The sequence below is a fragment of the Fonsecaea nubica genome (assembly GCF_001646965.1).
Source record: "Fonsecaea nubica strain CBS 269.64 chromosome Unknown Scaff140, whole genome shotgun sequence".
NCBI classification, from domain to species: domain Eukaryota; kingdom Fungi; phylum Ascomycota; class Eurotiomycetes; order Chaetothyriales; family Herpotrichiellaceae; genus Fonsecaea; species Fonsecaea nubica.
The window spans coordinates 12,212-37,244 of NW_019173813.1; the positions used below are offsets into that span (position 1 = coordinate 12,212).

At 53.0% G+C, this 25,033-nt stretch overlaps 9 protein-coding genes across 9 annotated transcripts; 5 read left to right on the forward strand and 4 right to left on the reverse strand.

The window, feature by feature from the left end:
• Positions 1–1,986: 1,986 nt before the first annotated feature.
• Positions 1,987–2,433, forward strand: AYO20_11216 (hypothetical protein; the record flags this gene model as incomplete). The annotated part of the gene is made up of 1 exon (XM_022649468.1): positions 1,987–2,433. The coding sequence occupies one exon, from the start codon at positions 1,987–1,989 to the stop codon at positions 2,431–2,433; it is 447 nt and encodes a 148-aa protein (XP_022494548.1).
• A 3,603-nt stretch (positions 2,434–6,036) lies between these two features.
• Positions 6,037–6,749, forward strand: AYO20_11217 (hypothetical protein; the record flags this gene model as incomplete). The annotated part of the gene is made up of 2 exons (XM_022649469.1): positions 6,037–6,090; positions 6,141–6,749. 2 exons carry the CDS (start codon positions 6,037–6,039, stop codon positions 6,747–6,749), a joined length of 663 nt encoding a protein of 220 aa, XP_022494549.1.
• Positions 6,750–7,688: 939 nt separating this feature from the next.
• On the forward strand, positions 7,689–9,406 carry AYO20_11218 (hypothetical protein; the record flags this gene model as incomplete). Its single annotated transcript, XM_022649470.1, has 2 exons — positions 7,689–7,784; positions 7,853–9,406. The coding sequence occupies 2 exons, from the start codon at positions 7,689–7,691 to the stop codon at positions 9,404–9,406; spliced, it is 1,650 nt and encodes a 549-aa protein (XP_022494550.1).
• Positions 9,407–11,000: 1,594 nt separating this feature from the next.
• Positions 11,001–11,687, reverse strand: AYO20_11219 (hypothetical protein; the record flags this gene model as incomplete). Its single annotated transcript, XM_022649471.1, has 1 exon — positions 11,001–11,687. The coding sequence occupies one exon, from the start codon at positions 11,685–11,687 to the stop codon at positions 11,001–11,003; it is 687 nt and encodes a 228-aa protein (XP_022494551.1).
• A 1,673-nt stretch (positions 11,688–13,360) lies between these two features.
• Positions 13,361–14,600, forward strand: AYO20_11220 (hypothetical protein; the record flags this gene model as incomplete). Its single annotated transcript, XM_022649472.1, has 4 exons — positions 13,361–13,455; positions 13,572–13,587; positions 13,650–13,735; positions 13,802–14,600. 4 exons carry the CDS (start codon positions 13,361–13,363, stop codon positions 14,598–14,600), a joined length of 996 nt encoding a protein of 331 aa, XP_022494552.1.
• Positions 14,601–16,512: 1,912 nt separating this feature from the next.
• AYO20_11221 (hypothetical protein) lies at positions 16,513–17,758 on the reverse strand (the record flags this gene model as incomplete). The annotated part of the gene is made up of 2 exons (XM_022649473.1): positions 16,513–17,452; positions 17,508–17,758. 2 exons carry the CDS (start codon positions 17,756–17,758, stop codon positions 16,513–16,515), a joined length of 1,191 nt encoding a protein of 396 aa, XP_022494553.1.
• Positions 17,759–18,000: 242 nt separating this feature from the next.
• On the forward strand, positions 18,001–19,111 carry AYO20_11222 (hypothetical protein; the record flags this gene model as incomplete). Its single annotated transcript, XM_022649474.1, has 2 exons — positions 18,001–18,197; positions 18,256–19,111. The coding sequence occupies 2 exons, from the start codon at positions 18,001–18,003 to the stop codon at positions 19,109–19,111; spliced, it is 1,053 nt and encodes a 350-aa protein (XP_022494554.1).
• Positions 19,112–20,010: 899 nt separating this feature from the next.
• On the reverse strand, positions 20,011–22,878 carry AYO20_11223 (hypothetical protein; the record flags this gene model as incomplete). The annotated part of the gene is made up of 1 exon (XM_022649475.1): positions 20,011–22,878. One exon carries the CDS (start codon positions 22,876–22,878, stop codon positions 20,011–20,013), a length of 2,868 nt encoding a protein of 955 aa, XP_022494555.1.
• A 1,138-nt stretch (positions 22,879–24,016) lies between these two features.
• On the reverse strand, positions 24,017–24,742 carry AYO20_11224 (hypothetical protein; the record flags this gene model as incomplete). The annotated part of the gene is made up of 1 exon (XM_022649476.1): positions 24,017–24,742. One exon carries the CDS (start codon positions 24,740–24,742, stop codon positions 24,017–24,019), a length of 726 nt encoding a protein of 241 aa, XP_022494556.1.
• Positions 24,743–25,033: the final 291 nt, after the last annotated feature.

Consider the following 25,033-nt stretch of genomic DNA (forward strand, 5'->3'; position numbering starts at 1 on the left):
CATCGACAAGCCGGCACTTACGGGGTTCTGGGTCAATGCACCAGGTGATATGCTTTACCTCTTTTGTGGCAAATAATAATCTTGTCTGCCTGCATTCGTATGTCGAGTTGGTTATTGAGATAGAGTGACTCGACCGTCTGACCTATTTTCCGCGGGGCACAAGGGGGCTGTATTTGTAGAAGTAAGCAACAATATCAAATTGTGCCTCGTATTCTCTCGGCTCTCGTGTTTCGTACTGGTTACTCGTACTCGGTACTGCTTATTCGCTCGGAAGTTGTGCACATCCGGGGCAATGTTGCGAGAAGGTCAAGGGCAAAAGCTAAGAAGGACTCGGGGACTTTATGCTTGTACTGGTCATTATGATAATAATTAGGACGGCCGTGACGCGGACGTGGACGTGGATGTAGACGGGCCCGAGTCCATCGTTTGAAGTCCGCATCTTCGTTTTTGCTTCCGGGATGTGCAGGTCATCCGGAAACAGAGAAGAAATGCCAAATCGCACCAAGACTTTGCCGGATAATCAATTACTTTACCTCGTGCTGGTTGATACGGTGAGACAGGATGTAGGTTATGGGATGTGGGATGTGAGGTGAGATGTTGTTCGCACATCTGACCCGTGGAAGCGGTAAGAGGTTACAATAATCGCGGGGAGTTGTAGAAGCCCGGAGAGACTATTGCACCTCGTTGGGGGGAAGGAAAGGCGTAGGGCGTATGATGGATTTAAAGGTGACGGACGAGCGAGAGTGTGCATACTCATAGGTAGCAACGGCGCCCATCATCCCAGGGTAAAGAGTCATCCGTCCGGCAATAAGCCCCCATAAGCCCTTTACGCTCCCTATAAGCGCATGCCTAGAGAACCAACGGGTACCCCCCTGCAGCCCCTGCAAGGTGTAAATCTTCGGCCGAAGACGAGCCTTTGTCTGCCTGTGTTTGTAATCTCCGTCCACTCTTCGGCCTCAAGCCCGGCTCCATGGTTGGATACAGTTCCTCCGTGTCCCATGCCAATGCCAATGCCAAAGGCCCCAAGGCACCAAGGCATCCCACGATTTGCCCTAAACGGCATTTCGCATCCGACGGACCAATTCAATCCGCCTCGTCCAGTATTGCGCAACAAGGCAACAGCAACAACCAGCCAATCCTCTGCCCTGCCAGTCTTGGGTTTTCGCTAGGCGTGAGTCAAACGTCGTTTCTGATTTGATTGATTTGATTATTTTTTTCTCCCGTTCTCACTAAAGCGTGAACACTGCCGCCCACGCCCGCCTCGCCGCGCGTATCTACTCCCACTACCTCGTACTACTGAGAACTCCGACTCGGCTCTACGGGGTTTACTCAACCCTGCCTTAGCAATGCGTACTCGTACTTACGGCCTCCTTGCTCCTTCGTATGCACCGCAACATCCCGGTGGAGAAATTTATGGTTCCCACGGCGATAATACCATGGCACCATCGGTCCCATTAGCCCATGTCTATGGGCTGTGTGACTCAGGCATCCGTGTTTTTTGATTGAAAACTATAACCTGCATCAGTAAGCCAATATCATTAATATACAGATGTGCTGTCCTCGTGTTCAATCTAGTCCACACTTCCTCTCCCAATTCAATTCCCATTTCCAAGGAAGAGAAACAGACACAGACACAACTCTCCAAGTCTCCGCAAAACGTTTTCCCGACAACAACCCGTCGAGATTTCTACTACACAAAATACTTTCATCCGAGTTTGAGCCCTTTCACATGTCCCTAGTGAGGCTCGAGCCGCCCGCCGCCCCATTGACAATCTTTTTGGGATACAACAACAAAAACCAGCAACTCCACCGCCTCGTCAGCCCGATTTTTTCTTCGCTGAAGTCTCCACCGGCGAAAAACCTCTCCATTCTTCGTACAACCGCCCGGTAGACACAGTCATAATTATATTGAGCCGTCTACCCCGACTACAACGTAACAGTTCAAATCTAACCCACCTCACCTTTTGATACAAACACACATCAAAGATGCCTCTATCATTTCTGGAACCTCTCAGCAGACCGCCTTCGCGCGATCTCGCACCAACGCGACGTCTGTCGCGCGAAGAAACATATCATCTGGCCGACACCGCCCGGAGAAAGTCCTCGGATAGGCAAGTGCGCGAGGATCTCCGTCTCAAACTCAGCCATGACCATCTCCTCGAACTACTTCTCCAAGATATCGCCCGGACGGAGCGAGAGCGCCAGACATCGCCCACAGACGACAAATACCTAATGCCCCAAGAAAGGAAACAGCCCTCATCGTCATCGTCATCATCCGCAACATCAGAATCAGAGGCAGAGGCACAGAGGTCTTCAACCTCGGACCTGGAACTGGTGGACGAGTATGGGTTCCCGCTAGATCTGGAGGATGGGGAGGAAGACCTGGGGGGATTGACGTTGACGAGGACCAAGTCGCGAAGGCCCGTGAGATGAAGGCGACAGGCTATTGGATGAGGCTCAGCACTCTACACCTGTATCGCCCCCATCTCGCTGGCACGATGTACGACCACCTTTGACGTTGACGACTTTTTTCCCTTTTAGCGGTTTACGATACCCCAGCATAAGCGATGTTTGCAGCAGCGGGAAGGCATTTGAGTCTTACCTATTGATTGAACTCCCAAGCCACAACCCACGGCTTGTGGAGACTTCGATCGAGAGATTGGATCTTCTGAGACGTCCCCCCTTCTCAACAAATTGTTGACGGCGCGGACAATATTCCCTCGAAGACCAACACCAACATGACAGGACGAACAGAAGGTCCTATGGAGTACTTACTTGACGGAGTTCCAGAACTCGTGGAGAACCACTTCCTGGCAGCGACAGGAACAAGCGACCAGGCACAGGCTATTGGATGAGTCGTCAGCGCTCTACACCTGTGTCCCGCTTGGTCCTGGCGACACCATGGAGAGGTCCTCGTCGAGAGCACGAATTCGTCTTGGAGGTTCTTCTCGGCCAATGCGTCCGATGAATATGAGGAGGAATAGAGAAAGGAGGTTACATTTACACTGATATAGTATTTCGTCGAATCGAGACGAATGAATGAATAAACATATGGATATCTACCAAATTTTTCTTCTCTCTTTTCTCTTTGTTATACCTTTCGTCTCCTGTCCTGTGTACCGTCTGTCCCCCCCCCCCCCCCCCCCCCCTTCGTCTTCTCTCTATCCTACCTATCTACCATATCTACCATAGTATACCAATACCATCGTCGTTCCTCACGACAGCCAAAAGCCAGAAGCCAATAACCAAAAACCAAAAAACCTCGGCTGTGGCAAGTCTTTTAATCCAGCCTCGTTCGATGGTCTCGGGGGGGTTGGGTTCGGTTATCCCTCCCCTCGGCCTTTTCCTCCCTTTCTCTTTCGCGCAGACCGTGGTTCGCGAGGCGAGTCGTGCGTGTCTGTTTGTCTGGTTCGCGTCTACTCGTACATACCTAGTAGCAACGTCCCGTGTCCGAGGGCCGGGTATTTCTCCCAAGGCGGGCAGTGCGTGCACGGGTATATCAGCGCTCGCTCAACTCGCTCACTCATTCACTCATTCGCCCGTGCACGCACTGACCGACTGACCGACTCCCTCCTTACATGCGTGCATGCGTGCATACTCTTCCCCCTTGTCCCCCTGCACCAAGTCCCGCGTCCCGCGTCCTGAGTCTGGTTGGTGAGGGAAGAGGGAAAAGAGGCTTTAGAGGGGTCTGCATTTCCCTCTCAACGCCGTGATCCCGGTATGGGTTTTTGACTCACTGTCACTACTATTTAGTGCTCGCACGAGGGGATCAATTGGCGCAGAGGGGAAGAAAATCCCAGATAGAAACTAGTTGATGCCTTGTGACGGATGGGGGTTGGCGGTGTGAAACCCAAAGGGCCATGGCGATGGCGAAGGCGAAGGCGAAGGCGAGCATTCCGAATGCGGTAATCGTCCCACCCACTCACTCACTCACCCCTGCTCCGTAGATGCACATGTCTGGATCTGTGTACTTGTACGAAGATTCTCTTCCCCCAGTACCCCCGAACCAACCATGATTTTGTACGAATGAGCAGGAAATTCTATTTGTTTCTTGCTGCAGTAAATATCTCTTCTCTCGTTCTCTTTTCCGCGGGGTCTGACAGCGGAGTAGAGTAACTTGTACTGTAGGTCGTACGAGGTGCCAGACCTGCTGACTGATGACTATTTGATCGCCTCCTCAAAAGTATATCGTATGCAAGCCACCCGCCGAATCCTACCGATAAACTTTTTCCCTTTCGCACAAACTTCTCCACTGAGTTACTTGTCGCTCTTCACTCGTCGAGAAAGGGCCCCCCTTCCGGGTGTCGGCACGGCGAGGCACACATGCCTCGGATCACTTCATTGGTCTTCTCAAAAGATATTTTGGCGGTGTGGATGTTTGTCGAAGGGAGTGCAATTCCATGTACTTGTACCTGAGAGTAGGATTTTGGGTGGAGTCTAATGTCGAAAGGCGCGAGTGAGGATGAAAAGCGTGTCCGAGTTTTTTGTTGCAGACCCATCTGGAAACTTCTGAATCCTAGGTCCCGAACTGGGAATTCTCTACCAACATCAAGGGTGAGGAGCCGACTGATGCGACCTCTCCCAAAGAGGATGGAAAGATTGGCGTCTACGAGAACTCGGTTGTCTGTAGCCGGGGCCAAGGAGACAAGTCCGATTCGATGGGTACTGGTCGCTTGATCCCTTATCCACAGGGCACCGATATCCGTGATGGACGGTCAACCGTCCCAGAGTCAATGCCGTCTTTCCGCCCACCCTTTCTCGTACAAGTTAGTACAACCAGAGGTGGGAAACACCTCGGCTCAATGTCACAGGACCGTCGAGCCTGGTATGCGCAACTTGGAAATCCCATGGCAAGCAAGTCCATAAGGCAACATGGTCTGAACCATGCTTCACGTGATCGGCCACGACAGCGACCGGCAGAAGCCCAGAAGGCTGAGGAAGCCCACAGCACCAAGTGGTTTCTGGAACAAGGAGTTCTTTCCGTGCTAATTCCACCGGCTGATTACAGGTGTGTCGAGACTTGTAGCCAGCTGCAACCTTCCAGAGAACTCGATACCTACCAATCAGATACTGAGTTCCAGTCAAAAAGTTCGTGATTCTGTTTCGAGCAAGGATACGCTACCATGCACAGGGCGGAGCAGGGGATGCGGTGCTATGTTTCATTTCACTTTCTGACTTCTCAACACTGTTTGCTGCCCGCCTGTGCAGTGCATTTGAAGGTCAATTCAACCTGAGGAACCCAACAATGAAGTCTTGGGCCGCATGAGGAGCTCCTGGCTGCAGATCGGTTCTTTCTCGGGAGTTCGTGACAGCCAGTGAGGCGTTGACGCATCGAAGGTAGACATCTCATCGACAACGCCGCGGTTTATAGCCCGCCTCTTTTGCTCAGACAGCCCAAGTTGCTTCAAGCATCCGGATTTGTAGAGAATGCAGGAGGAGCCCAGCGACGGATCACACTGTGTAAGGCATAAGATCGGTGGGGAGGTCGGGTTGGAAGCAGACAACGACACACAGGCTCCCCAAGATTGTGGAGCGGTACATGTGTGCGACATCGAAGAGCTAGCCATGTCCTCGTTTCACGTTTGGGCTCGACTCACCGCGCAGGCATACCCGTAGTGGTTCTGACTTGCAGACGGAGATAGGATCTACGAGGTAGTAAACGAGGATCTACACGGCGATAAAATTGGATCCAGCTAGCCAAAGTGCCAAGCATGGACTGGCAAGTGGCTGACTCACTAGCTTCGGCAAACATTCCCTTTTCATGGGTAAACTAAGGCTCTTCATCGGCCGATGATCCGCGTCGCGGATCCTCAATGCAACCTGACATGTTCCAAGGATGTCCAATCCATCCCTCGAGACAACAGTGGACGCAGATCCCTCTGGACAGTCACTTAAGCGCCTGCATTATGTGACAGCTGGCCATGTACAAGTATGCTTTCTGTTTCTCGCTTCATCTTGCTCAGGTTATGACCTAGTCGATACTGTTTCAAGTAGGCCTGCTACTCGTGGCTCTACTTCAGCGCAAAGACGTTCATAATGGCTTTCATCCGCGTGTACCAGGAGTCGGACAAGGACGCCATGATTCATATTGTTCGTCTACCATTTCCAACATACTATGGCTATATCTGACTGGTGTCTAGTTCCGTGACACTGCCGCTCCCGATCTGCGCGATGCAGGCGACCCAGTTCTGCATTATGCTTCCTTCCTGTGGTGTCGACCCTATCTCATGCTAGAACCCGAAACCTGCTTTGTTCTCGACGATGGTGATGGCCTTGCAGTAGGGTATCTGCTCGGGGTCCCTGACACTGCCTCGTTTGTGCAAAAGTACGAGGAAACATATATTCCCTACATGCAGTCGCAGGGGTTAGAAAAGCCAGGCCCCGAGGAGCCAACTGGCTGGAACGAAAATCTACCAAACGCATTAAGAGAGATCATGTTTAACCCTCGTACGATGCTGCACGCACAATATCCTCAGCTAATGGAACAATGGCCGGCGCATATGCACATTGATATACTGACCCCATTTCAAAAGCAAGGCTGGGGTCGACGCTTGATTGAGCAGTTTTGTGGTGCGGCCAAAGAGCGAAGGGTAAAAGGGCTTCATCTGCTCATGGCAGCAGCGAATGAAGACGCTGGGAGATTCTATCCTCGCGTAGGGTTTTCTCGGTTCCCGTATGTGATTGACAATGGTGTCAGTGGCGAGGAAGGCAGAGATTCTGGTACCATCTGGTTCGTGAAGTCTCTATGAGGGAGCCCCGGCTCTCAACACCATCATACTCACGTCAGCAACCATCCCCTATGTATCCTCAAACAACGCCGTAGAAATGGGCCATGGAGAGTCTCCGACGTGGAGTCTCGACTATTATCTAATCCTGCATTTACGGCAGCACCAGCGTATTTACGACGTGCCGAGTACAGTTTATCCCGCCAAGGATTACTCCAAGCTGCACTTGACCCTCAATATGGCAACTCGGGGATATCTGGGGCAATTTTAGTTTTTGTGGCAATCCTCTCCTCACTTGTGTTATGCTAGGTTGCGACAATGATAAGCGCTAACCAACACAGTGGGGATCCCCGACGCCCAACACATCTCAGAAGTACCTCGTACTGTTACGTTTGTACGGAGTTGGAATATGGATGCGACACCCCCTTTTACAAATGAAACCAGGCCCGTGGGCGAGTATGCTTTTCGTGGATCTCAGGACAGCTGCCGAACCATCGGATTGATAGGTGCTATCGCCAGGGGGAAGTGGATGGTCATCCTCTGGAATCCAATGTCAGAGCCTCGCGTGAGCCTCCTCCTCAGGCGGCCGCATCCTTGCGGACCTAGCATTTGATCCATGTGAGGACGTGGCTGCATCTTCTTCTTGGAGAGTCAGCGCATTCAGATTATCGTTTACGCAGATCTGCCTGTAAGCTCCCAGAGGCATAGGATGCTCAGTATTTATACCACAATCGACCGCCAACAACTTCCACTCGTCTAACCTCTGGCTGACACAAGCTTTGCGACATCAGCCAAGTCAATACCGACCAGCGTGCTCGTTCCCACCCCCATTCGGTACAAACAACTTTGACTCAGCTATACCGAGGCACCCCGCATCTTTGATTTCTAGCGAGCAAGTTCAAATCAAAGAACAAATCGCACACACCGCCTTGACGAAAATCATTATACCTCCAACCGACAGCCATGGTCTTTCTTGCATCCGGGCCCGTCCCCAAAATCACAAACAAAGACATCTGCTCGTGGATCTTCGATGAGCCCACATACGATGTCAACAAACCAGTAAGTATAGACTTTCACGAGGAAGCAGCTTCGCCCCAGAACCTTCTGCTGACGAGAGGAACTATCAGATCTTCATTGATGCAAACAACACAAGTCGCTCCATCTCCAACCTGCAAGCACGCAAGATCATTCGTCAGTTGATTTGCGGTCTGCACAAGGCTGGTGTGAAAAGGGGCGACTGTGTCCTCGTCCACTCGTTCAATGACATTTACTATCCGATACTCTTTCTCGCCATCGTCGGCGCGGGTGCCGTGTTTGCTGGCTCGAATCCCGGTTACACACCTCTCGAGTTGCGGCATCATGTCAACATCACCCAGGCAACTTTCCTCATTAGTGAACCGGAACTGCTTGAACCTCTGATGCGAGCAGCCAAGGATACAGGGATCTCCCAGTCGCAGGTCCGCATTTTCAACACACAGTCCAACCAGACTGTTCCGCAAGGGTTTACGAGCTGGACGGACTTGATGCAGCACGGTGAAGAGGACTGGGTGCGCTTCGACGACTTTGACACGTGTGCAAACACGACGGCGGCTCGACTGACCAGCTCTGGGACAACGGGATTGCCCAAAGCCACCATAACCACGCACCGGAACTTGATCGCTCAACATGAGTTCTGCTACGGCCCGACGATGTACAACAAGCCATATGAGCCCGTCAACTTGTATCCGACCCCCATGTTCCACGCCGCCATCGCGCCCCGATGTCACACCACGACATTGAAGCTCGGAGAGCGGGCGTACGTCATGCGGCGGTTCGAGTTGGAGTCATACCTTGCCAACATCGACAAGTTCAAGGTCACAGAATTCTACATAGTGTCGGCCATGGCGGTCGCCATTGCCATGTCCCCGCTCATCAAGAAGTACTCGATAAAGTCGATCCGCCACGGCCTGGCCGGCGCGGCGCCCCTGAGCAAGGAGACCCAGGCAGCGATCAAGCCGTACTTGGGTGAAGGTGCTCCGTTCGCGCAGGTCTGGGGCATGACAGAGACGACGTGCATCCTCACACAGTTCCCGTGGCCCGAGGACGACGACACGGGGTCGGTTGGCCGGGTTATCCCAGGCATGGACCTGAAGTTGATCGACGACGAGGGGAAGGACATCACGGGCTACGATGTCGTCGGAGAGATGTGCGCGCGCGGCCCCACCGTGATCAAGGGCTACTTCAACAACCCGCAGGCCAACAAGGAGTCGTTTGACGCCGACGGGTTCTACCACACAGGCGACATGATGTACTGCGACAGCAAGACCAAGCTGTGGTATATTGTGGACCGGAAGAAGGAGCTGATCAAGGTGCGCGGCTTCCAGGTGGCGCCACCCGAAATCGAGGGTGTCCTACTCACCCACCCGGACATTGTCGACGCCGCCGTCATCGGCATCCCCGCGGCCTCGGAACTCGACGGCGAAGCTCCTCGCGCCTATATCGTGCGCAGACCCGGCGTCACCCCCGCCAACCTGACCGAGCAGCACGTCTACGACTGGGTCGCCGAGCGCCTGGCCAAGTACAAGCGGCTGGACGGCGGGGTGCGGTTCGTGGACGTGATCCCCAAGAACGCGAGCGGCAAGATCCTGAAGCGCATCCTGAGGGAGGAGGCCAAGAAGGAGAAGGCCACGCCGAGACTGTAGGCGGGGGAGGTTACCTGGGGAAGGAACATCCACCTTCCGTGCATCGTTGATTGTATATAATAATAAGCCTTCGTGTTCGTATGTGTGTGTGTGTGTGTGTGTGTGTATCAGCTGATAGAAATCCCTGCTTTTGAGGGGTCCCGAAAAGCGAGACGATGCTGGTGCTGGTGGATGCGAAGCCTAGACGCTGATTCGGGATCAGGAAGTAAGAATAGAATGGGTATTCTTTCCATGTTCTTTGGTGGTTTTTCAACTGAAAGGAGAGAGGTTTGTGAATGAGAGTGAGCCGTCCAACCTTCATCCATCATCCATCCTCCCTCCAGCCAACCATCCGACCATCCATCCACACACAGATATAGTTCTCCATGCCCACACGACCCACAATCCACCGCATCCCGCGTTCGAACAGGGTCCTCCGAAACCCACTTACTTGTACAGGCAGAACCACCAGGACCACAAGCCGACCAACGCCCAAGGTTTGCGATCCCTAGCAGGGGCCCACGACCTAGGATCTGGGATACATGATCTATGATCTGAAGGGTGTCCACCCTTAACCAAACCGCCCGTTGGCGTTACGGGGTCAAAAATACAAGTATGCACTATGCAGTATGCAGTGCCTACCTAGGTATTCCCGCATTCCGCTCCACGCGAGTCATGACGACAAGACAGGACGGACATGTCGTGTCGTGTCGTGTCGTGTTGACCAATCCGCTCGTCGCAGACCGTTCCGGTGCACCGCGCAGGGGGCGACGGGTCCCCGGTCCAGGTTATCAGGGCGACGCGGGGACACGTCGGGATACGCGGTGCTATTACCACAAACTATCACTATACCTATATCTATACCTATACTCTGGCTATTCTCGAGTGTGGATGTCTCAGATGCCTGGATGGTCTGAATAACTTGCATGCAAGACCTTGACCTGCCTGCCTGAAAGGGATAGTCAGTGACATGATTTGACGGGTCGTGGTGCAAACAGTAGGATCTTTGAGAGGAGTTTGCTTGTAGAGAGTCAGATTCCAGCTCATTGTGGGAAAACTACTGGTATAGGTTGGTAGGTAGGTTGGTGGACGGTATGGTGGAGTATGGATAGAATCCCATGTGTGTACGCTGTGACGGACGATAGTGGCATAACATATAGATAGCTAGATAGGTATACAAAACAACAAACAAGACAAACGTCCCTTTTCCAGTGAACCAACCCGTCGCTTTAACTAATACAAGCACAAGAAAAATTCCACGACCACTCTGCCCTTTCGCTCCGTGAGGTAGGCCCGTGTATAGCTTCCTCCCTAGTCCCCAGAAACAATATACCCTCCCCCAAGTTCGTTCACTCGTTGTAGCGTTAATTCGTCCAGCCTCTTGCTACTCGTCCTTGGTGCGGGCAGCAGTCCATTCTTCCTTCGGCTGATCAGTGATTGAATGCTCCAACGTGGGCATAGCTCTCAATCGATGGCTTCAAGCTTCAAGACGGTTGAGGGAAGCTGGGGTGTAAGTTATCGCTTTCAACAGACCCCACAGCTGTCCCGGACCACCGTGTTGTTGTGGTGAGGTGCCGCCCTCTTGGAATCTTATACAGTTTCCGCGACCCTCGTGTCACGAGTGCAAGGCCGAATTTGCGCCCGACAAGAAGCGGCAGTCGCAGAAGCTTTGGCGCAGGACCTCGTTTCTCAACGCGACGACCTCGTCGTGCAGGGCTGAGACGAGCGAGGTCTGCATCTGCATCTTCTCTTCCTCCTTGCGGCACCGTTGTTGGAGGTGCTCGATAAACACTTTTTGACGGTTGCGGCACTTTGTTGCGGCTCTGCGATTCAGCTCCAGCTCGCGCGCGTGCTTTTCCGAGCGAGGGGCGATGCGGCCAGTTGTGCTCTTCTTCCGTCGCGCCGGGGTATTTCTAGGTCGGTAAGAGTCGTCGTTTAGGTCGATTGTGGCCAGGGACATTCGTCGAAGGAGCTGTTGGTGGCTCAGTGACATGGATCCAGCGGGCGAGTCTATGGAACTGGTTCGTCCCAGTTGCGAAGTTTGACTCGCTGGCGAAGTCGACCCCTCAAGACCCCGGGGATGAAGGTCGTGGGGCTGGACAAACTCAGGCGACGGTCTCTGAGCAACCAGCCCGGGGGAAGGAGTTTCTGTCGGCTGGATGAAGAGTTCATGGTCGCTGAAAACGGGCGACTGGTGGCTGTAACTGTTGTTGTAGGGGACATCAGAGGATAATGGAAACTCCCAAATGTTGGCGTCATCCGCTAAGACGGGCGAGGTGGTGAAATCGGTGTTCAAAGTCATCGTGTCACGTCTGATATCGATATGGCCGAAACAGAATTGATATGACCCTTTATGTGTGTAACCACGAATGGTTTCCGAGCTTTCTTGTATACCTTGTCCTGCCTCAATGGGTGGGGTTGGTCAATGGGATATGATGTAGATGCCCATTGCGACTTTCGTCACTGTCCGATACAGGCTTCCTTCTCTCACATGGTATGGGGGGGCGGATCAGTGACCCGGAGGGTGATGTAGTGCTAGGGATGGGATGGAGACTATATCCTGATAAAGCAGGAAGTTTTCTCCGGCAGGGCCGAGTGGTAGACGTCGACCACTCCACGGGCCGGGGTGCACAGGGAGGGGGTGGTATCGATGAGGACGTGAGTGTGGCATGGCATAGTTATGGAGAAACAGAGGGGTGAAAGCCATGGGAAACCCCAACCGAAGGCGTAGGAAGTAGCATTTCCGTTGCGTATGGCAGAGTCCGTCAAAGACTAGGGCTGGAAAAAGCATCCGCGATCGACAGCGTCCCTCGACAGCGTCCCTTCGGGGAGGAAGCTCCCAACATTCTTCCCCTCGCACCCTCAAAAGCCGGTCTTACCTGGAAGACGCAAAGATCTACGCGGTGAGCTAGGGGGGCAACTCTGTTATGTACTGAGTTGGCGGCATAACGAGGGTACAAGGAATCTCATGGGACTGCCATCTCTCAATGGAGCGCAGCAGAACCGGAAATGCAGCTCGTTTCTTTCTCCTTCAAAGTCCTGGGCTCGATATGGTCGACATAGCTCCTCGCGATGAGGACCGATCAGTGAAGACTGCCATGATTTGATATCTCCAAAGTTCTGTCACGTCTCCCATACGTGTTTTCAATGCACAAAGATAAATGTCAAGATATTTTTCAACATGGACAACATGGGATTGGAAATGGGGCAAAGGCGGAAAACCCCGCAGTTGCCCCACCCGAGAACAAATTCCATTCTCCCCGACTCCAAGATGCATAATCATTGGTCACTTTCTTGTACGGTATCCACCCCGCCACTCAATTCAGACCAACAGCGCAAAGGAGCGGAACATCCTGAACGAGCATCTCGTCGGATTGCCTTGGTCGGAACAGGCAAGGACAGCAGAAATCTGAGGACTAGAAAACGCAGATCCTGCCAGGGAATCTGACATGTCTTCGAACAATGGAGCTCCACGGCTATTACGGCTTACCTTGTCCGTTCCTTCTGAGGGGTCCAGTATCAAAGTCTTACCAAGGACCACTCTACGTCACCCCGCAGCAGAGCATTTAAACTTCCGTGGCTCAAGTGGCGAGCCTTCAGGAACCTATTAGGACCAGGCCTGGGGTCACCGTTCAAAAAAGGCCAGATGTGGAAGTGTGATGATAGCACCATTACTCCGAGGCAACATCCTAGTCGAAACGTGCCTGCCTGTGGCTGCGTACCAACCAAATGCGCCCGGCGTTGAAATTTGCGGCGTATCTCTGGGCAGAATTGCCCAACGCGCGAAAACGCGTCATGGTGTCCGAAATCTTGGTTCTCCCATTGCGCTAGCCCACACGATTAGCTGGGACTTGTTTGTACATTATAAGGCCCGACCCTGCTGCGCCCAACAACGTTTGGGGGGCTCTCGAGCATGGGGCTTTAGTCTGCATAACAACAACAACAACAGAATCCACGTCTTAAAAACACAAAACCATGAAGACCCTGAAACCGGCGCCGAAGGAGGGTGGCAACACGAAGACGACGTCCAAATCAGAGAGAAAGACTCCTCGAGGCAGGACTTCTCGAGCGTAAGTCTTTTTCTCATCAGTGTTTACACTACAGTACACTGCTCCTTTTGATATCTGGAACTTCGAAAAAAAAAAAAAAACAGAAGCTGATTTGAGTGCAGATGTGATCGATGCAGGGTCAAGAAGGCAAAGGTCAGTCCATTCCCGCCCCCAAATTTGTGTGTTGTTGGACTACCTCACTAACCCTCCAACAGTGTGACGGAGACCAAGCATGCAAACTCTGCCGAGCCACCGACAGCCCGTGTGTATACTCTGCCAGACGGCGAGAGGCGAGAAACTAGTAAGAGAGCCAATCCGCGTCACATGTCGAGCCATTTGGGGGCAGTGGTGGCTGATAAGTCCTTAGTTACTTCCAGATGCGAGAAGTCACCGATGCGGCCCTGCAACGACTATATTGGGCCTGTCGCAGAAGGACCGGCTTCCCGGGAGATATTCCCGACGAGTCGAAAGGAGGAGGGGTCTCGACCACCGACATCCTGCAGGGACTGGGCCTGTTGACCCCCAACCTCGACGAGTCAAACTTTCTAAGCGAGGCCGAACAGTCGACGACACGGCTGTTCAGTAACAAAACGCCGATGGTGATGGTGCAGACGCGAGCACAGACCACGAACACAAACACTCGCGACTCTGTCGAGGACGTCGACAAGCACTCCGCCACATCGATCGCATCTACGTCCAGCAGCTCGCCATCGTCGACGGGACCGGCGGTGACGACGACGACGACGACGAGGAGGAGGACCGCGCAAGAGATGGACATGAAGACCCAGTTTGAATTTGCCTCGTCGCTGTCTCCCACGGGCAGATGCGCAGCCTTGACAAAACGGGCGCCGTCCCACGCCGCCCACGACACCCACGACGACGAGCCCTTCTTCCAGGACCAGTTCATGGAACCGCGCCTGGAAGTCGACGCCTTTGTCGACATGAGTCTCTGTACCTCTCCGTCACCACAACCACCACCACAACCATCCCACCTTTACGGCCAGCCTTTGTCGTCATCATCCACCGACGTGCCGGGCATGCCCGCTTTGCCGCATATCGCGTACGGACACCCTCACCACCCGTCGCACGATCTCGTGTTTGATAACTATCTGTCCCCGTGGGCCGGGTCTGTAGTTGCGGCGCAGCAGTCGGCTGCGACTGGATGATTGGCGACTTATTCCTCCATTTGCCCCTTTTTGTTTTTGTTCTCCGAGATGGTTTTTGTCTGCAAGCCTCAACTGGGTGGGTACTCACTCGCACTACTCGTGCTGGGTCATTATGATGCTATGGGGACTGGGACACTATGGGACGGCCTGTTACCAACTCGTTCTAAAAGTTGTAATTGAGGAAAAAGGTTGGGAGGCCATGGGCTGGCTATTCTATCTCTTGGATTAAGAGCTACGATTTCTTCCCTGGGAGGACGTTCTCTTGTCGTGCGAACAGCATGCAGAAAAGTTGCCCCGTACCATTCATTGATTGGGCTGTAACGAGTGGAAAATAGAATGAAATCAAGTTGTGTGTCTATATCTAAAGCCAATAATTCGTGATAGCTCAAGTGAGTCGAGAAGCGACAACTACTACTGCAGGAGAACACCGCAACTCCTTGGGACCTAACGACTTCGTCATTGTCTCCATTGTTTGCAAACTCGCTCCCGCTGCGGATAAGGATTCATTTGGGAAGGTCTTCACAAGTTTTGGCTTTGGGGTTTCGCCTTTTGCGAGGTTCAGAGCAAGGGTCTAGCACCGGTCGAGTTCTACCGGTTGAATGGTCCGAGGCTCTCTCGACACGTCTGAAGAGGCATCCCCTCCTCTCGAGTGGGTCGGCAACCTGGTCCTTCCAGTGTCACTAGAAAGGTTGTGGGGATGTGAGGCAGATTTCCCCATGCCCACGACGCAATCTTCTATGCCTAATATGGAGCCAAAGCAAGCGGAGAAGCTCCAGTCGCATAGAGAAAGACAAAAGTCCTTGGCATATGGCTAGGCTTGAGGAGATGCATCTCTTGGACAAACTTTGTTGGATCAGAGATGCTGCTCCAGCTTGAACCCTGCGGGAGAAGGGCTGGTCAGATGGTCGCCTCCTCGTATTATTGGGAGCAATCATTGCATCTGCATGGAGTCTGAAACATCTTCGCTTATGCAGCCTAGCGAGACTAACGCACCTCACTTTGGAAAGTGAGACTTCTGGTGGCCACACTAGACGGAGTCTTTGAGCTTCAAATGACAAATTCCATCCTGTGGACGGATCGTGCGAGCTTGTAAGGCGGTGTCGCGGCATACATGCATGCATGCATACACACCAATAGACCCTGCGTAAAGACAGAGGCGATTTCTGTCCATCTGCCGTTCATTAATGTGAGATATCAGTGCACCTGGTCACTGGGAGCCGATGGTCGAGGTAAAGCACCTGTGAGACCGGAAAAGACAACCGGTGGCGTTACTGATCCAAGATGGTACTTGTAGTGTCGGAAAATCCTTGACCCACCAAAGTTCCCTCGACATCTGCATTGAGGAAATCGGACCCTGTTTCATCGGTGGGAAAAGTCATCCGCCCTCTGATTACACGTGACCTCTCCAGGTACTGTTGTGCAGATTCGGCTCTGGAGACTTGTATGATTTTCAGCAAGATCTGCGCCTATCGCCTGGGCGTATATGTGGCAGAGCGGGAGAAGGCTGAATTCGCTGGTGGAGTTTTGACGATCCTTGCTCCGGCAATATTGTATTTTCCGATGCCCACCAAGAACAAAATGTCCATTCAAATCATATGCAGGTGTCACGGACTTGGTGTTTGGAGACATCCGTATATTGTAAAGCCCCACAGGTACGAAGAATCGATATCTATTCAGACAAACGATCCTGCTCGATGTTTTCGATCGTCCCCGCTCCTGGCATGTGCTTCTTTCATTCTCCTCGATCGTAGATATGCGCCTTTGAACCGCGCTCGGAGAACCAACGGTGAAGGAACGGTGGAGGTCCACTTCATGGACAAAGCCGTGTCCTGGTCGCTGTTGCATTGATGCAGGCTTTCCAAAGCCTCGCAACAGACTCAACCTAGAACCGATATAACAGGACGTTACGGTGCTACCACCTTTTCGGGGCAGAAAGCGATGTCCGAGAAAACGAGGCACTTGCTTGTTCGAGCTTTTTCTGTCTTTCGCGCGCCACTATTCCCGTCCGATCCGTCACTGGCGTCGCACTTGCAATCTGGTCAAAGTCGTCGTAGTCTTCCTCGGCAGAACCTGATTCTGCGTCAGAATCGACCAACTGCTGGGACTGTTCTGTCGACGGATGAGCCGTGGCACCGTTATCACTGATTTCCTCGGTATTCGACTGCTGGATCTTCTTTTTGGGTGGTTCTGAGGGGAAGCTCTCGGTAAACGGTTTAGAGGCAAGGATCTTGCGGCGGATTTCAGCCATCTCGGCCTCTTCATCCTCGTCTTCCTCGTCAGGGGGCAGATCCAGTGATACACCTTGCTGTAGGCCGACATGCTCATTATCTGCGTCTGGATCGGAGTCTTCATCTTCTTCAGCATCTTCGTCGTCGGAGTCGTATACTTCTCTCCTATTCATGTTCCCACCAGCCCAGACATCTTCCCCACCAGCAGCATCTTTGTTGAGGCGACTGTCAGCGTACTCTTTTTCCAGCTTGGCGAGCCACTTTTCTTCGGCCTTCTTGATCTCCTCTTCATTCTGACACGCGGCGTACCGCTTGAAGAGCTGGGAGTTGATCTCGAGAAACGGTTTACCATAGGGGAAGTGCTGTAAGATGATCTCAGCCCAGTCCTCATGCCCGCAAATGCAAAAGCACGCGGCGAGGGCTTCGACGCAGTTCAGTCTCCACGGCCTTCCATAATTGACGGGGTTGGCAGCGACAAGATAGGGCAGAAGCCGTTCGCATTTCCCTCCGATCCGCGAAAACGGGATTTCCTGTATCCTAACCCATGAGCACTCGACTACTGCGGCGCCGTGCTGTTCGAGTAAATCTCGATCTGCCGGTGACAGGATCTGCTTTGCATTGGGGCTGGATATTTGGTCAACACGACGAGATGGTAGAAGGGGAAGAAGTCCTTGCTCACGAGATGACTACACCAGGAAACTTTTGACCCACGGCTAGCTCGCGCATCATGCCAAAGTGCATCAGCCTCTTTCCACTGCAGCGCTTTGCGTCGCAATGTCCAAAGTCCCAGCACGCTGCCTTGAAAGGTGGGCGTTCAGGGATAGCGTCGCCATCGCCCTCGCCACCTTGTGCCGAGCGAGGGGTATGTCGCGACCTGGTAGAGTACTTTTTTGACTTGGACGAGGCGCCGTCCTTCTTGTGTCGCACCATGTTCGCGACTCTGCAGGCAAGATCTGATCTAAATCGAAGTCGGCACGTAAGGGAGGGACGTGGAGTGTTTCGACGACGATGACTTCAGCGGAACGTTTTCTCATATTTTCGATAAGGGATGCCAAGCCCCCACACTTATCACCACGTGAGAAGCCGAAGTTGTTCCGGCGTCTCCAATCCGCCGCTCTTCGATTTTCCCCAAGTTGTGTTTGAAATGTACTTTGTAAAGCCCAATCGCAGACATGGGTTTAGCTGTTCTGCCACCAGAGCCTGAGGAGGAGACTATACAAACAGACGTCTATGGCGACGACGACGAGTCCAGCGACGCCTCAGAGCAGGAAGATGGCGGCCGACCGCCAAAGCGCCGCCGATTATCTTCTTCGTCTCGACAAATAACCCTGCCAGGAGAGGTGATTACGGACGACACACAATGGATGAGGTAGGCTTGGGTAAAACTCGAAGCGGATTTGAGAGTCAGTCTATTGACCCAGATATAGGGGACATGGCACCTTCATGCCCGAGCAGTCAACCACCATGATCGCGACCCTCGCGGGCCCATTGAAAAAGACAAACAAGTTACTCTCAGTAGCCCCCCTTCGTGCACGATATACGCCGGAAATCGGGGATCTGGTCGTCGGCCGCGTAGTGGAAGTCCAAAAGAACCAGTGGAAAGTGGACGTGGCGGCGCCGTTGCTAGCCCAATTACCCTTGTCATCCATCAACCTGCCCGGTGGAGTGTTGAGGCGACGTACAACCGCAGATGAACTCCAGATGCGCAATTACTTCCAGGAGGGGGACTTGGTGGTGGCAGAAGTCCAACAGCTGAGGAGCAGTGATGGGACAGCGAATCTACACACCCGAAGTCTGAAGTACGGCAAGCTGCGAAACGGAATGTTCCTTGCCGTGACCGGGACTGGCGGCGGGGGCGGCGTGGTCCGGAGTCGAAGACAGGTCTTCACGATCAACAGCGGCGCCCAAGGTGGCGGAGACGTCAACGTCATCCTCGGAGTGAATGGCTACATCTGGCTGAGCAAGCACATGGAACAAGCCGAAGACCAGGGCAGGATGAGCGGCGGCGTGAGCATCTCGAACCTCGACGACGTGGTCAGCAGCGCCATCTACTCGAGCCAGAACGACGACATCGGCGAAGGCACCCGCCGAGAAATCGCACGCATCTCCGAATGCATCAAGATCCTGGCGGAGGACGGTGTCAGGGTCGACGAGGACAACGTGCTCAAGGCGTACGAAGCGGCCGTCGACGCCGAAATGAACGTCATGACGGACCAGGAAGGCGTCGCCACCAGTTTCAGCGACGACGGCAGGAGGAGGATTCTCGACGCGGCTCTTCATTGATTTTTCCGACTCCGAGAGAGAAGAGTGATTCACATGTCCGTCAAAGGACTTTTGATGGCCCGAAACACTAGCGAAATGAGAGCACCATGTGCATGTTGGGTAACATTCCCGGTCTCTTCTCTTCTGCGCTGTTCTTCCCCACCGTGTCCGCAACCTCCAATCCCTTGGTCCTGAGCTCGCCCACTCTATGCTTCCTCTAGAGCCAGGTATTCGAAGCATGCAAAAGAAGTCTAATTGACAGCCTGACTACACTTACTCTCTGCAATGATCAAAGCTACGCGTATCCTTCCTGTCTCTCCTCCCTCCCTCTCTCTATATCTGTCTCTTAGTCTACTAAGGGCTGGTGATAGCTATGCTATACCATACCATGCCGTGGTTTAAATGCTACTGCTACTGTTAATGCATAACCCGTCGCCACAGGGAAGAGACGTGCAGACAAGTAGATACATAAACAGCCGCAGCCTCGGGAGTATTGGGAGACCCCCAGGAGGAAATACACTGCGCACACACGTCCTGTAGATAAGCAAGATATGCACATGTAGTAGGTCAAGCAGATACCTCCGTAACTCGTACGTAGCTATAGGTATTGAGAAAAGTATGAACCGATACCTGCCTACCTAGTCCATCAACTCCATCGTAACTTTTAAAAGTGTGGTTGTCGTCAGTGTCTATCCGAGTATCCACCCGGAAAAAGGGAATGCAAAGTAGTCCATTCGATCGTAGTTTCATACCGTCCGCTCCATCAAGCGCCAGGTACCCAAGCACCCAGGAATCCGGCCAGGTTTGGAATCACTAAAACCCGACTGGCTCGCATTTCCACATGGCGCTCGCATTTACGTTACGAGATATACCATCGCCCCCAGAGCCCTGGCTTCGATATCCGACATGACGCCCCTGATCTAATCTTCCCAGGGATTCTCTTCCACATCGACCTCCTTCCGTGTCTCCTTGCTGATCTCAATGTGCTCTCCCTTCGCAAGCTCTTTGGCAGCTTCACGATCTTCTTCGATCAACTCGATCGCTAAAAGGACATCTCCTGCGGCGGCCCCTGCATAGATATTCAAGCGGGCCAGCTCATTCGGGTCATCTTCACCGAAGCCCATAGCTTTCAGCACTTTGACACAGTCGTCGACGCTTTTGCTTGAAAAAGGCGCTGGAGGAGAGACACCCGAGCGACCGCGAGGACGAGTGAGCGGAGGTGGACAAGGAGAAAGAATCGATGAAGAGCGAGGGATGGAACTGCTGTTTGATGTCGGTGGGAAGAGCACGGCAGCTGGCGGTGGAGCAGGTAGTGTCGGGGGTGACGGGATGGAGAGCCCGTCGGCTTTTGGTGGTCCGCCCCTATTAATTTCTGGTCGAGAAGCCTGAGGCAGCTGTGCTTGTGAGGGCGGTGATCCGCTGGTGAGCGAATACATGTGCGGGCCAGAACTTGGCAGCGTCCTATTGAAAGGCCGTGGTGGCCTCGGAGCCGAGACAACAGGTGGTCTTGTCGCAGGGGGCACCGGACGACTGAACGTAGAGGTCGGCTGGAATCGAGAGGTTGGCCAATCAGAGAAGGGGTTCAGCAAGGGATAATAGGGCAAGCTGGAAGTCGCGGTTGTGCTGCGATTGTTCTTGAGATAGTTCTCCCATGAGCTCAACCGCGGGTTCTGGTACGGAACAGCATCACGTGGCTTGTAACGATCAGTATGATGAAGGGTCTGACTCCGTTGTGGTGCGAAACCGGGCATTGCTGGGTTGACTCTAGTATTCAGAAAGCCCACCTTGGATGCAGACAGGTCTGGCTGTGATCGTTGGGGACGTGGTTGCAGGACGGGAATGTGTGCGAGAGGATCAAACGGTCCATTGAGTCTCGCCGCAGGATTGGTGCCACTGACTGTCTGAGACTTTCGTGGAAAGATCGATCCTCGAGAATAAATCATGTCATCGGGATACTGTTGTGAAAGACCACCACTAAATGAGCCTCGACTTTCCTGTTGTAGCCACCGAGGAAGATCTTTGGACACCGCACTATCATCGGCTGTGGTGGCAGACTCTTTATTCTTTTGTTCTTCACGCTTTGGCTCAGGCTGTTGCTCGAGCTTTGGCTCAGGCCAGGCACCAGGCAGTGGAACGGTAGGCCACTTAGGGGCACCCTGTACGCCAGGAGCCTTTTCTCTCTCTCCTAGATCTGCTAGTAGGGAACGGACATGCTCGTCTTCATCTTCAACTGTGGGTTTTTTGTAGATATCGGTCTTCTTGGGAGCCGGCTGCACCGGGGGCCAAGTCGGAGAAACCAAGTGGCTGAAGCTTTGCTTCGAGTTGGGAGCGGGTTGAAGGTTCGCAGGGGATTTCTCTTCCAATTGTTCAATACTGGGATAGCGAGCCAAAACCGACATAGTGCTCAAGCTATGTTGATAATGGCTAGACGATGCAGGCGTGCTTTGCAAACCGCTCACACTGACGGATTTTCGAAGAGACGATAATGGTGGATATCGGGTCAGAAAATCGGACTCGGATGGCGGGGAGTCAAGAATGGAATTGTCTGTAGGAGGAGCAGGATCTGCAGTCGTGTAACGAGCTGACAAGGGTGGAAACAGAAATTTCGGTTTGGAAGGGAGACTGAGCTGAGGGGGCTGTTGGATGTTGGTCGAGCGTTCAGATAAAGGCAGGCTTGGCGTCTGAACCTCTGAAGATGTGCGGTAGAGGCTGAGGCCTTTAGGCACCACAAGCTCCTTCACCATCTGAAGAGGTTCTGAGGGTGTTGGCTCGACGAAGCTGACTCTTTTCTCAGGCGTCTCAGCATGAGGCCCCCGCTTGTCTTCCTCCCCGGTTTCTTCGGTGGCACTGAAGAGGCAGGAGGGTTGCTGGGGGTTTGAGTCAGTGTTGGCTCCATTGGGAGCGTTGACCCCATTGCTTCTGTTCTTTTGTAGTTCCTCGTCCACAAGTGTGGCCAAAAGATCAAGGCCGAATTCCCCGGCCTCTTTCAGAATTTTCTTGAATCCGGACAAAACATTCTCTACAGGGGTCGTGTCGGCCTCTTCCGTTGTTTCTGCAAGCTTTCGTAGTCCGTCTGCTGTGGACTCGAGAAAGTCGGCTAGAGGGCCCAAGTGAGATTCAAGACGGGTGAAGGCATTGACAGGGGCCTTATCCTTCTGCATCGGTGTATCCCCTTCACCAGAGATAACTGGGTGTGCTGCTGAAGGGCGATGACTTGCCCCCTCATTGACCGTGGCAGTGTCCGTGGGCTGCGCTGATTGAGGTGGTCCAGGAGAACTTTTGTTAACCCTTTCCGGGTCGAACACCTTGTCATAATGAAGAGGGAACATGGAGTTGGACTCTGGTGAAGATGCTCTATGTAGAAGGGAAACTCTTGTACTTGAATGTGATGACGACGATGACGCTCGAGGTCGCAGTTTCCGACTGGTATGTGCTTCATGTTCTCTCCACACTGCCACACTCCCAGTCGTATGCCGGATGTCAAAGATATGCACGAGCGTGTTTTCCTTGGCTTCTCTTGCAGTTTTCGCAGGGGCCTTGCCTAGAATAAGGGAGGGGGTAGGAGAGACCGAAGGAGGTATAGGCTCTTCTAGGCGTTGTTGCAGCTCAAAGGAACTTCCGACAGTGATGAGCTCACCATCGTCGAGGTCGATGTAGGACAGCACGGCATCAGGTTCACTATGAACAGTGCTGTCGTACTGGGAAGCGGTAATCTGAACGATACCTGGTGGTGATTTGGGGCCGTTGAGGTCGCGGATGCCAAAGGCCGGGAGATCGAGATGAGCCATGACGAAGCGAGGAGGCTGTGTTGCGTGGCTATCTCTGAAATAGCAGAAAGGACATAGGACGATAGGATACTTGGTAGGTTAGTGAGAGAGCAGAATAGAGGGGACAGAGAAGTGAGCGTGAAGAACAAGGCTGATGGTCTGAGGTCCAGGCAGCGACCAAAACCAAGTTGCACGGACAAGAGAGAGAGAGTTGATACCCCGCACTGGACTTGCATATTTAAGTACGACTAGCGCTAACTCGGTCACGCGGATCCACCAATGACGATTGTTCCTTCCACCATTCGGACTTGGTCTGATTGGGTACCAGCCATGACCCGCATGCATAAGAAGGAGCCTTCCCTCTCGACCAACGGGACAATCAGACTTGGCTTTCAGCCTACCAGAGGTTCCTTCAGACTTTTGTTTGGGAGTGTCACAAGGGAACAACACGCATGGAGGGGCAGAAATTATATTTCTCAAGTTGTGGTCATCATTGCCATGCCACTGTCTGTATATTGCCCTCATTGGGTACCACGGCATAAGCATGCCTCACTCTGTTTGCGCCCCTGTAGCACAGCTCCCATCACGCTGTTGTTACATAATCTGATCGTGATCCATGTACATGATCATCAACCTAGTACAAAGATCCCGGCCATCATATCCGCTGCGACGATACAAAGAGGCTTCGGATGCTCGAGTCTTCTGCATCTTCTAGTTTGGGGTTGATGTCGACCTCGTACAACGTTTGAGATACATCATCCCATCTCGTAACCCTATCTTTGTGGGAGTAAAGCTCTATCCCTGGAGCTTTTGCGGACCATTGATGTTCTCAGAGAGAGACAGGATATCCAATGTCTGAGGGATCCTTCGGCCGAGCTGACCCCTAATCTCGTGGCGAACGGGACCCAACATGAGTGCGAGCTGTGGTGTGTCAAGGTGTGTAATGGCGCGGTTTTAGTCGTCTCGATAGGTAGAGCTTTGACGACCGCTGTGGTTCTGCCATTCCATGAGAATTACAGCTCATGGATATGAGTCCGCGCCTCTGGAGTATGAGGTCTGTCCGTATAACTCGAGTCACGGCTGTTTCCCACGATCCAAATGGGTGTTTTTCTTCACACTTTGACCCTTTAAGTCTGTGTAGAGTCCTGTCAATAGCTCGTCACTGCTTGTTCTTCTCCGCCGCCTCTTGCACCTTCAGCCTCTCGACCAACTTCTGCCTCATGAAATCCGTCAGGCCCAGAATCCCATCATTCGTGCATATCCGATACGTTCCACTGGGCTGATACCCCCCATGACCATCAACGAATTTTCCGTGACCATCGACCTCCACACTGCCAAAGATATCTTCTGGCTCTGCGATGCGTCCAAAATCCGGGATGCGCCGCTGGTCGGAGACGTGCAACCAGCCTCCCCGACCTGCGCTGCCATGGCCGCCCTGGTCGCTGGCACCTGAAGAGCCCGTCTGTTGGCGGCGAGCCGTGTGTAAGAATGAGGATCCAGATGAAGATATCATCACCGCAGCTTGGGACTGGACCTCCGGGTCGGAAGCGGCATTCTCGCTAATCACTGAGTGCAGAATAGGGAGGAACTTGGGGTTCTCGGTGAACGATCGCGGCGTAGGTGGGAGTTGGGAGGTAGTGCCAATGGCTAGTGACCGAGTCGGAGGGTCTGTGGGGAGGAGAGACAGGATATGGGCGATAGGGTTTTGAGGATCTTTAAAAACATACTGCGCAATAACTCGAGTTAGTTTCTGTAGCGGGTGAGCTGTATGGGGATACGTAGACCTTACTATATGAGGGTTATTGGACAACGTCGAGACAGTCCGCAGCTGAACAAATAGTCGCGGTGCTCGCCACAGCGTCCGCGTTCCTGTTGCCAGATTCATGGTGGACCGTGGTTACTTTCTAGGCAACCCCAGGACATACGAAGTGGTGCTGATGTTGGGTACATGACGCTCTACAAAAATTATTTTGGCGGAGGAGCTTGGACGCGGGCTTCAATGACGTCGGGAAGCCGACACATGTACTTTATAGCCAGGAGTTTAAGGCCAAAGTCCAGCCTTACGCTTCGGCATCACAACCGTGCTTCACCAGTATCAGGACGCTTTCTCCTTCCACGTACATAAATTGATCGATCGAGACAGCAGAATAAAACGCATTTCATTAAAGATATCCAA